This window comes from Spea bombifrons, chromosome 9 (assembly GCF_027358695.1).
Source record: "Spea bombifrons isolate aSpeBom1 chromosome 9, aSpeBom1.2.pri, whole genome shotgun sequence".
NCBI classification, from domain to species: Eukaryota; Metazoa; Chordata; class Amphibia; order Anura; family Pelobatidae; genus Spea; species Spea bombifrons.
This window is the reverse complement of record NC_071095.1, coordinates 4,066,471-4,078,438: the sequence shown is the minus strand read 5'-3', so window position 1 is coordinate 4,078,438 and position 11,968 is coordinate 4,066,471. Positions and strand designations below refer to the sequence as shown.

At 39.8% G+C, this 11,968-nt stretch overlaps 1 protein-coding gene across 1 annotated transcript; it reads left to right on the top strand.

The window, feature by feature from the left end:
- The first annotated feature begins 2,015 nt into the window (after nucleotides 1-2,015).
- Nucleotides 2,016-6,642, top strand: LOC128505009 (uncharacterized). The gene is made up of 2 exons (XM_053475289.1): nucleotides 2,016-3,289; nucleotides 6,290-6,642. Exons 1-2 carry the CDS (start codon nucleotides 2,017-2,019, stop codon nucleotides 6,292-6,294), a joined length of 1,278 nt encoding a protein of 425 aa, XP_053331264.1. The 5' UTR covers nucleotide 2,016; the 3' UTR covers nucleotides 6,295-6,642.
- The last annotated feature ends 5,326 nt before the right edge of the window (nucleotides 6,643-11,968 follow it).

Here is an 11,968-nt window from a genome sequence, read left to right as displayed (position 1 = left end):
ATTTTTTGGCAAAATCTTAAGTCCGGGGTCTACGTTTTTTCATTTTTTCAGCCATATCTGGTGTCCCATGTAGCTTCCACAGCAGGCCTCCAATACCATTCTTTTTAACTAGGATGTTATGCTGGATGCTAAAGGAATTATTTCCTAAAGGTTTTGAGTGTTTTTAAATTTTTTCTTTTTTTGGCAAAAACTTAATGGCCGGGGCCGAAGTTTTTTCATATTTTCAGCCATATCTGGTGTCCCATGTAGCTTCCACAACAGTCCTCCAATACTATTCCTTTTAACTAGGATGTTATGCTGGATGCTAAAGGAATTATTTCCTAAAGGTTTTGAGCGTTTTTTTAAAAATTTATTTTTTTGGCAAAATCTTAAGGTCCGGGGTCTAAGTTTTTTCAGATTTTCAGCCATATCTGGTGTCCCAGACACTTTAGGACACTTTATTAAGCGAGAACAAACAAAAGCAAAGTTTCGGCCAAACAGGGCCTTTGTCAAGCTAACACTTCACTCCAAATCACACCCTTAAGTATTGAGTATAATTCTATACAATCCAATCAGGTTCAGTAAAAAGTCACACCAAGTAATGCAAACAATTAGTGATAATTACTTATCTTATTTAAAAAACAATCAGCAAGTAATTTAAAAACATCAAAAAATTAAAATGTCTACATCTACATTATACAGTATATTACAAATAATCAGACATTAATAGCACATATTAATCAAATCCTAAGTAAATACCTTGTGTCTCCATAGCTTAATCTCTTCCTGTTGCCCTTCTGCCAATTTCTGATCATGTGACCAGACCAAACCATATGATTGCATATTGACATCACGCCAAAAAAACCAAAAAGATTAGATATTCCCAGGCGGTCTCCCATCCAGGTGCTAACCAGTTCCAATCCTGCTTAGCTTCTGAGATCAGACAAGATCAGGCACATTCGGGATGGTATTGCCTAAAAACATATGTCATCAAATCTCCCAAAAAGGGCAAGAAGGTGTATCGGCAGAACGGTCATCAGGACGACCAAGTACATATAATCTAGACACAATCATTTAATAAGATTAAAGAGCCACTGCAATAAAGTAAAATGGGGAGAAAAAAAGAAAAAGAAATACTACAAGCAAATATGCAATTAAAGTATTAAGCACATAGCATACTGCCCTATACCCAAATTAGTCCATATTCTGAACAAAGTGCAAATTTTATGTCAAGACAGGAGGCTTCATATTATGCAAATCTCTCTTTACTACTCCCAAATAGCAGCAAAGAAAATATTACAGCACTGAAACAGTTAACAGAAAACTGAACATCACACCAATAGCATAACAGCAGAGTATATATAAGGACCCTGAGTAACTGCCAAATCCTCTTTCTTTGCTGCTCCCTAGAAAGATAAGTACCTGTGATTTTCTATTATACATATTTTGGTTGTTTTTCAACCTATATATGCTGAATTTCATGCATTCCATTTATGGTATATATTGTTTCTTTCATTATTCTACGTTATTTACTTCATAATTTCTGTTTTAGTTTCCATTTTATTAAATGTCTGTTTGCTTACTCACTGCGTTAACCCCTTTTACTTTCCACTTTATGTGTACGTTATCTCTGGTTGTTCTCCTTCGGAAACCGCCATTTTTCTTCCGTTTCGTCTATCTGACTGAAGTTTTTCGCACATGCTCAGTACCTCAACTTGCAATTCCCCGCCCACAGCTCTGACGCGGTAATTCATATCGCAGCAGCGTGGTATAGCTTTGTTTCAGACGGCGATTTTTCCTCTAGCAGGTATCTTTTCAGTCAGTACAGCTATTCTTTTCTAAATGGATTCTTCAAAATCAGTTTCCTCATATGTGGATGCCTGTCCCCTTTCATCTAACAGTGATAAGGAGATTAATTTATCTGACACTCAATTACATCACATTATGGAGGAATCTGTTTCAAAGGCATTCCAATCGGCTATGGCTAATATGTCTGATGCTATAGCTAAATCTGTGTCAGTGGCCATCGCTAACACCATGGCTCCTAAAAAAGCTGATATACAAATGTTCAGTCAGACCCCCCAAGTGGGAGATAATGTGAAAGATGGAGTTAAATCAGGCAAGGCCCTTCAGAAAAGGCGCCATTGTGACGGTCATGCTCTCCGTAACTCGGAGGATTCAAAACTTAGATATTTCCAATCTATGCAAGACCAAGACCATAATGACTCGCTCCAGCCTATGAGCAGCATACATACATGTGTTGCTAAATCACACATAAGACCCTCTCAGGAGGAAGAATTAATTAGGCCTAAAAGGCCAAGAATGAAACCTGACTCCTTTCACAGTACTTCCAGTAGTGAGTCAGATGACTCTTATGTAGACAAAACCTCCAAATTACAAGACACTGCTTCAGATTCTGATGGTTCTGACAGCGATTATGACCCCGATAAAAGGGAAGTTGACACCGATATTTCTTCCCTAAGGGATGAAGCTGGTGACCTAATGTTTGACCCAGATACTCTCCGCCATCCTCGCTCTCTGGCTTGGAAGCCAGATGCACATATTACAAAATACTTAACAGCGTGGATACGCAAACCTATGGAGAGAAATACCAGAAATAAATTAAGGGCTGAATGCCCTAGACCCTTATTGGAGGACAAATTGGAGCAGACCCCTATCGTTGATGCTCCTATTGTTCAATATTTATCTAAAACTGGTAAAGACCCCAGAAAGGGTATTGACCGTTCTCTTAGAAGTTGTCAGGATAAACTCCTGGACATATTAGGCCCTCTGACTAAAATATTTGAGTTAGTGGAACAGGCTAGACTTTCTCATTCTGCTCTAGATGCAGATATTTTAAGTGGCTGGATTCAGAGAGCCATTTGTCTTTTTGGTAACGCTAATTCGGCTTTATCCAGTGAAAGAAGACGATCCCTCTTACTCAGATTGGATCCTCAATTGTCATCATTGTCAACTAAGGAACCTGGTCCGTCAGCCCAGGGTAACCTTTTTGGAGACTCTTTTGTGAAAGAGTTAGGGAAATTCGTTAATACATTTACATCATTTGATAAAGCAAAGTCATCTCTTAAAAGAGTGTTTTCCCAGAAGGTTTTTGACAGGGCTGGTAAAGGAAGGAACCGCTTTGCCGGCCGATCCATGTCTTCCCACAATGTGGGCAGAGGTTCCAGAAACTATTGGCAATCCCAACATCAACAAGAACCACGGGAGAGAAATACATTTCTCCAATCTAGAGGGATTTCCTGGAGACAGAGAGGTGGTAGACGGTGGCAAAAGCCTAGATCTTTTTCAGGTAAGACCTCAATTTTCTCTATTTCCTCAGAGAGTGGGGGGCAGACTACTCCATTTTTTCCATCAATGGTCTATGATTTCTCAGGATCCTTGGATCCTTCAGACGGTCAAGGGGTATGTTATAGATTTCATAGAAATTCCTGTACAACCCTACCCACCTCCCCCTATTTCTTTCCAAAAATCAGACATTCTAGCTATAGACTTAGAAATTCAAAACTTATTGCACAAAGCGGCTATTGTTCCTGTTCAGTTTTCTTCCCCAGGTTTTCTCAGCAATCTCTTTCTAGTAAAAAAGAAAGATGCAGGTTACCGTCCAGTCATAAACCTCAAAGATCTGAACAGATGGGTTACCTATCAACATTTCAAGATGGAAGGTATTCACAATCTAAGAGACCTTATCCTTCCAGAAGATTGGTTAACGAAGATAGACTTACAGGACGCATACCTGACGGTTCCTATACATGTGCCGCACCAAATATTCCTACAGTTTCAATGGAAGAACGTCAAATACCAATTCACATGTCTACCATTCGGCCTAACATCAGCCCCTTGGTGTTTCACAAAGTTAATGAAACCAGTGATCTCCCTGTTAAGAAGCAGAGGAATTCGGCTGATTATCTACCTAGACGACAGTCTCATCATGTCTCAAAGCGAGCATCAGGGACGAATTCACACTCAATGGACCATCAAAACTCTTACCAGCTTGGGTTTCGTCATAAACCAAGAGAAGTCGGTGTTGATTCCTCAGCACCAATTGGAGTTTCTCGGGTTTTCCGTAAACTCCATACATGCTTCGTTAAGTCTTCCGACCTCCAAACTCAGCCTCATAAAGAAGGAAATTCGATCAGTTCTATCAAAGGGTTTAGTCTCATTGAGAAAAATTGCAAGAATTATAGGAATGCTGTCAGCTTCGATTCAAGCTATTTTCCCAGCGCCTCTCCACTATCGTGCTCTGCAAAGGTTCAAGAACCGTCATCTCCAAGCAGGTCGAATCTACCAAGACCTAGTACCTCTTACGGTCGAAGCAAGAGAGGAACTTCTTTGGTGGCTGAAACACGTAGATGCATGGAACGGCAAGGCCATTTTCAGTTCTCTTCCGGACATCGTCATAGAGTCAGACGCCAGTCAACTCGGTTGGGGAGCGCGCTGCGGATATCGAACAACAGGAGGCAGATGGTCTTCTCAGGAAGTAGATCTTCACATCAATTGCCTGGAGCTTCTAGCGGGATCCTTTGCCCTAAAGTCCTTTGCAAAGGACAAAGTGATCTGTTGCGTGTTACTCAAAATGGACAATGTATCTGCGGTAAGATACATAAACCGTCTGGGGGGTACTCGCTCGAGACCTTTGACCGAATTGGCAAAAGATTTCTGGCATTTTTGCTTGGATCGTGGCATCACGATTCAGGCAGAATATATTCCAGGTCTTTTGAACACGGTAGCAAACTGGAACTCCAGATATTTAAAGGATTCCAGCGACTGGAGACTGCACCAATCCATTTTCCAACGACTATCGGATCTCTGGGGCCCCTTCCAGGTAGATCTGTTTGCGTCCAGGTTGAACGCCCAATTGCCCAAGTTCTTCAGTTGGAGACCAGATCCGGAAGCCCTAGCAGTGGACGCTTTTCTGCAGGATTGGTCTCGGGATCTACATTATGCGTTCCCACCGTTTTGCATGATTCCCAGAGTTGCATCGATGGTCAGAACACAGAAGGCTACCATAGTCCTCCTCACCCCGTTATGGCAATCACAACCTTGGTACCCAACGATTCTGGAACTGAGCATAGATGCCCCAAGATTACTTCCATCCTTTCCGGATCTTCTACTCAACCCTCAGGGAGAATCTCATCAACTGATTCTAGACGGATCACTTACCTTAGTGGCATGGCTGATTTCGGGAATCCCTCATCTATCGAGGGACTTTCAGAAGCAGCTACCGACATTCTATCCAATGTTAGAGCACCAGGTACCAGGGCAGTGTATGCATCTGCCTGGAAAGTATGGTCTTGCTGGTGTTTGGAACGGGGTCTGGATCCCGTTCGAGCAGATGTAGTTCATGTTGTAAATTTTTTGGCATCTTTGTTTGATAGTGGTAAAGCCTACAGAACTATCAATCTATATCGCTCTGCGATCTCGGCACATCATATTTTAGTCAATGATGTGCCTATAGGCAGACATCCTTTGATATGCAGGGTCTTAAAAGGTGTTAAGATTCAAAATCCTCCGGTTCCAAGGTATATGGAAACATGGGACGTTACCATAGTTCTTCATTTTATCTCCTCATGGCCTGCGAATGATTCTCTTTCTCTAAAACAATTGTCAGCAAAACTTACTATGCTTTTATGTTTAATTTCGTGTAAAAGAGTGTCTGATGTCAAGGCTCTGGATTTCAATAATAAATCTTTTATTCCTTCTGGTGTCACATTCTTTATTTATCGTCGAAAAGACTTTTCTCAGATCTGTTTTCTATCCTAGTTTTCCTGATCAACCTCACCTCTGTGTTGTGCAATGTTTACGTCATTATCTAGACAGAACTTTGTCTCTAAGACAATCTTCTTCTTCTCAACTTTTAATTTCCTACCGTAAACCTTATGCTCCTGTTTCATCGGCCACTCTGGCGAGATGGATTAAGTGGGTTATGCAATTAGCTGGTATTGACACTTCACTGTTTAAACCTCATTCACTCAGAGGTGCTATGGCTTCTAACGCTTTTTCTTCAGGAGTTCGTTTAGAAGATATTCTTAGAGCAGCAGACTGGTCCCGGGAATCTACATTCAAACAGTATATTTTAAACCTGTATTGCATGCTTCGACTTCTATGATTCATTGATATGTTTCTAATTGCTTTAAACTTGCATAATATGAAGCCTCCTGTCTTGACATAAAATTGTGTGATTTTGCTAACTTTGTGACGCAAAATAATGATTTTATTAAAGACAGGAGGCGAATATTATCCCTCCCTGTTTATATTGTTTATTAACCCTCCCTTCTGCTATTGTCATTAGGTTAAATTTGCCGCATTTGCCTTCAGCACCGCAGAGGACGACTTGTTCTTCTGGCATCTGGGGGCTCCTGTTGTCACCGTTCCGGCTGTTATTTGCCTTCCTGACAAAGAATGTGGTTGTGACCCGACGATCTTCAGTTTCCACTTTCTGAACCTTTAAGATGCAGAAGTTCAAATTTGGGGACTATGTTACGGCAAGATCAGCTAAGAAAGAGGATTTGGCAGTTACTCAGGGTCCTTATATATACTCTGCTGTTATGCTATTGGTGTGATGTTCAGTTTTCTGTTAACTGTTTCAGTGCTGTAATATTTTCTTTGCTGCTATTTGGGAGTAGTAAAGAGAGATTTGCATAATATTCGCCTCCTGTCTTTAATAAAATCATTATTTTGCGTCACAAAGTTAGCAAAATCACACAATTTAAGTGTATTAAAATATTAAGCATCTGAATTTTAAAAAGTAAAAAAGTGCAGTTTAATTAATTAATTAATGAGTATAATATTGTCTACAAAAAAATATTGGAAAATGATATTAAATCACATATATGAAAGTGTAAAAATCATGTCAAAGACAAGTATAAATAGCTAGACATGTGTCCTCTTATACCTCTTAATATCCCTATATTACATCATACATATAAAGTGATAATGTGTACTATGTTACACATTTAAAGTGACAGTGTATTAAAGTGAACCAAATTTGGCAAGTGTATAAAATTAAAACTTATAAATTTGTTTCAATAAAAGCGTATAAGAAATCTTAATACTAAATGGAAAAGTAGAACACCTGCATATTATTGCTCGAAGATGAGTGTGTGAAGTTCTAAAAGTGAACCAACATCAATTTTCAAAGAATCTGCGAAAAACATAAAAAGGTTCAGTTAATTACTATCAAAAATGTCAAAGGTTCACTAAAAAATATAAAACTCATCACTATTCAAATGAGAGATGTCACATCATAATCAAAATGTAACCCTTTTGGACTAAGAGTATTCAGCTCTCTAATCCAAAATGCTTCGCGGTAAAGCAGTTTTTTATGTCGATCTCCCCTTCTTAAATTTTCTGGAATCTGTTGAATAATCTGATATTTCAGTTGGGCAATGTTGTGGCGGGACTCAGAGAAATGAGCCAGGACTGGTAATTCAAGTAACCCAGTCCTGATGGTAGACTTATGCTTTGAAAATCTCTCTCTCATTCTCTGAGTAGTCTGCCCAACATACAAAAGACCACAAGGACATTTCAGGAGATATACCACATAAGAAGCGTTACATGTCACATAATGATTAACAGTGTATTTTCTTCCTCCATGTGGATGATGCACAACAGAGCCCTGTATCATCGAGTGACAAGCACTACAATTAAAAAAGGGAAAATTCCCAACCTTAGATGTCAAAGTAGAGGGTTCCACAGAAAGCTGAGTGTGTACGAATTTATCCTTTAGTGAAGGGCATCTCTTAAACGCCATAAATGGTTTTTGGCCAAACCCGGGAACAACTGGATAACTGGAAGACAGAATATTCCAATTTTTATTAATGATCTTCCTGATCTTCATGGAAAAAACACCATATTATGATACAAACTTAATTCTGTAGTCATTTCTGTACCTCTCAGTGGTGACAAAAAGTACTGCTCTATTTTTCGCTTGGACCACTGACAACTGTTTATCCAGTAAAGAGGATGTGTCCTATGTAGCTTCCATAGCAGGCGTCCAAAACCTTTCCTTTTAACTTGGATGTTATTTGATATGCTAAAGGAATTATTTCCTAAATGTTTTGAGTGTTTTAAAAAAACAAAAATATTTTTTGGCAAAATCATAAGGTGCACGGTCTACGTTTTTTCATATTTTCAGCCATATGTGGTGTCCATGTAGCTTCCGCAGCAGGCCTCCAACTCTAAAACGAGATCAAGGACTTGGATTAAGGTCAGAGTGTTCACATGGGCAGACTAGATGGGCTGAATGGTTCCTATGGAATCAAAGATTTTAACAAGTGTAAGGGACCTAACAATTTTAGGCTGGTAGTTCATTTAGCTGTAACATGGCCACTGAGATCAGACCGTTAATGGAAGAAAGAAAGGACAGAGAGGGAGGGGATGTTACTAAATTGGCACTGCTATGTTAAATAAGGAGGGGAGAATGGGCAAGGGGCAGTCAGTAAGGGTTGGTTAAAGTAACGATTGGTGAAACAAGTGGCAAAAGAGAGCGTCTTCCTTAAACCTTCTAGGCGGCGAGGTATTAGAGGACTGAAGCAGATGACTGAATTATTTAGGGGGGGTGGTCGCAAAACTTATGGAATTAAGCAAAGAGAGAAGCATACAAAAGGGGAATGAAACAGGGAGGCAAAGAAACAGTTGTATCAAGGGAACAAGAGGAAGAGGAGGATCTATGAGCAGCAGAACTGTTTGATGGGAGGAAGGGACACAAGGGCGACATGGAGAGAGTGCTGCGCAGACTGTGTTACATAGTTACATAGTTATATAGGCTGAAAAAAAGACATGCGTCCATCAAGTTCAGCCTTTCCTATATCGGTTAATTTGTTGCTGTTGATCCAAAAGAAGGCAAAAAAACCCCCAGTTTCGCTCTTTCCAATTTTGCACTAACCAGGGGAAAAAATTCCTTCTTGACCCCAAAATGGCAGTCAGATTTCTCCTTTAATCAATAAGCTGTGTTGGTACTTAATAAAAATAAATCTACATGTTCATACTCACTCGTTGAAAGGCTCACTCAAAGGCTGGTTCCACACTCTGTGGCCACACATAATGGTGGTTTTGCAAATGCTTGCACAACTACGGACCATCTTGCCTCTGATCGCACGTTCTTGTTAGTCTTACCAGCTGCAAGGGCTCACGGCATGTCCTAGAATGTCAGATCTTCTCATCATTGCCAGGGTCTCTGTCAAATCTTTGTGGAGTCCACCACTGTCGCTTGTAAAGCAGAAAAAGAAAACGACTTAATGAGCCACCTTAAAAGGCTGTTCTATTGAGGCAAGCAATTTGCCTTACCACCTAGCCCTCTTTTACCCAATAGTGCACTGGCCCAGACAATAGCAGAATCTGCATAGATGACCATGCAACATTCAGGAGCATCACAGACCTTAATGGCACTTGCTCTTGCTTTTTTACTTGGTAACCCATGGACAAAAAAAAAATAAAAATAATATTTTGGTCTTTTCCTGTTCCAATGAAACTGTAGTCTTAAACATAATGCAGGGTGTTTGACAGCTTGACATATTGGCCAAACATATCTCTCTTGTCTATGAGATCTCAACCAAATCTTGTCCTAGACAATGACACTAAATGCTTATCTTACAACCTTGTGATAAGCATGTCCTCAACACCAACAGGCACATGGGGACTAAGAGTATATCTAAGGGAAAGGATTTTATTTCAATTGCCACCAAAAACAATCAGCTCGGGGTGGTGTCTGCGGGGGAAAGCCATTAGAATACAACGGTAACCTACATGGCAACACATATCGTAAAACAACACCCACGGCTCATTACACACAGAGGGGAAGATGGTTTTTGTTAAGCAGAAAGGTCTTACCTTTAATGAAGGGCTAAGTCGTCTCTTTAGCCAGTCTCCATGGATGGGCCGCAATCATTTCTTGCTCTATTTCAGGAAAGTATGACAGTGTTGAAGACTTTACTGTAATTAAGGTGCCAATATTCTTAAGAGATATTGTGGTGCCACACTCCCTTGGCTATTGTGAGGTACCCCATGGGACCACATTGGCCATTTTTTCTTCCAAAACGAACAGACATAGAGAGATTGAATTACAATATGAACCACTGGGCCGATCTAGCCTGTGTGTTTAACGCTGAAGTCCTCGTCTTTGCTTCAGGGCAGCTATACGATTTCTCGGCAAATGTTTATCTTCCATTACCCTACTAATCTCTACCACTTCTGGTTGAGAGGCTGTACAACTGATCTACAACCCCCTCCAACAAAATAATTACATTTTCAAAAAGAAAAATCATATACAGGATCAATGTGACTGACCAGAACAGACATGGAGAGATTGAGGATGGACACAGACAGAAGGGGAAAGGCATTGTAGAAATCTCCAAAGGAAATCCCCTGGTAAAGGCATGCGAGATGAAGACGGTGCACTCACAGCCAGAATCATGGCATGGCAGAAAATGGCACAGCTCCATGGAATCTGCTGGCGCTATAGAAATAAATGTACTGACAAAGGGGAAAGCAAAGAGATTAGGAGAAAGAACATTTGGTCAGGGAACTAAGAGCAGAGTGGAAACAAACAGTTGAGGGAGACTTTTCAATTTAATAGGAGCAAGCAGGGGAGAGCAGAATGGGACATACAGTACTGAGAGAGGGGAAGTTAATAATAATAATAAAACATTAAAATGCTAAACGAGGCATAGACACACTGGTAGATCTGTTCCATATGGGAATCTTTGCCTAATTTCAAAAATTACAAGAAAAGTTGGATAGAATGATATAAATGTGTTATTCACAATTGCAACATTGTTAATTATTATATGTATCAATGCTCTCCTGGGTCAACACAAGCTCCCTATTCACATGGTTTCATTTGTGTTATAATTTTTGTTTTGTTTTTTTGTTTGTGTGTGTGTGTTTTAAAGATTTCTTGTCCCCCATTTTTTAGGTTTATCAGGAAGTGGGGTGTCAGAGTTTAACATGCAATAGTCTCCAGAAATTTGGGGTACAGTTTTATTCATTTAGCAAAAGTCTTTAGATGTGTCAATTACTCAGAGGTTACCAAGAAGGTTCTTCACCACAATTGCACATTTTGGTGGCCATCCCTCAGCATATAAAAATTAAATATCACAGGTTACTGGGGTTCCTACTTTTATCTGTTAAAGTCATCATTGCAAGAAACTGAAACAGACTGATCCACCTAGTATTGGGGAAGTGTTGGCGACACTCACATATTTATCAGATGGAGAGGATGACCAAGTGTAGAAACCATACAACGGTTCAAATTTGATCTAACATGGCACTTTCGGGCATTTTGGATTTTCTTATGTATCAAGGAAGAAATGCAGAAACAATTCAAAACCAATAAACTATATGTAGCTCTACATGTAAAGAAGCAACACAATTCTCTGAGGAAACTATGAGTAGTAGATGAGTTACAATGAAAAGAAATGTCCAACTTACCATTGTAGATAAGAATAACGCAGGCTCAGGAACAGGCAAGACTAGGAAATCTCGATATGTATAAGCTTGGAGAAAATACTTGAAATCCGTAAAGGCATTTAACAAATCACAGGATGGATGTTTGTTTCAAAAGAGGAGAAATGGTTAAACAAGGTCATAATCTGAAACTAGTGAGTTAGAGGCTTAGATGTAATGTAAAGAAGTTTCACTCCTAGAGTGGTAGAGAAATGGAACAGCCTCCCAGCAGAAGCGGTAGAGACTAATAAAGCGAGGGAACGTTAGCTTCAAAGACACAACACAACAGAAAAGGGATTGAACTGGACATGTGAAAGCTACAGAAAGAAGAAGAACTACTCATGATAAGTGAAGTAAAAGACATTAGTAATATTGGAGACGATAGGGTCTGAGATGCCTTGTGCCTTCAGTATGTTAGGGATATTAATGAGACAAAATAGGCAAAACCAATATTTTATCACATACGCAAAATAACGACGCTACCAATCATTGTGGTACCACATCCACAAGATTAATTTAAGGAGAT

What these genes read in the sequence shown, in the direction of transcription:
- LOC128505009 (XM_053475289.1), top strand. Translation starts at nt 2,017, where the DNA reads ATGGCTCCTAAAAAAGCTGATATACAAATGTTCAGTCAGACCCCCCAA.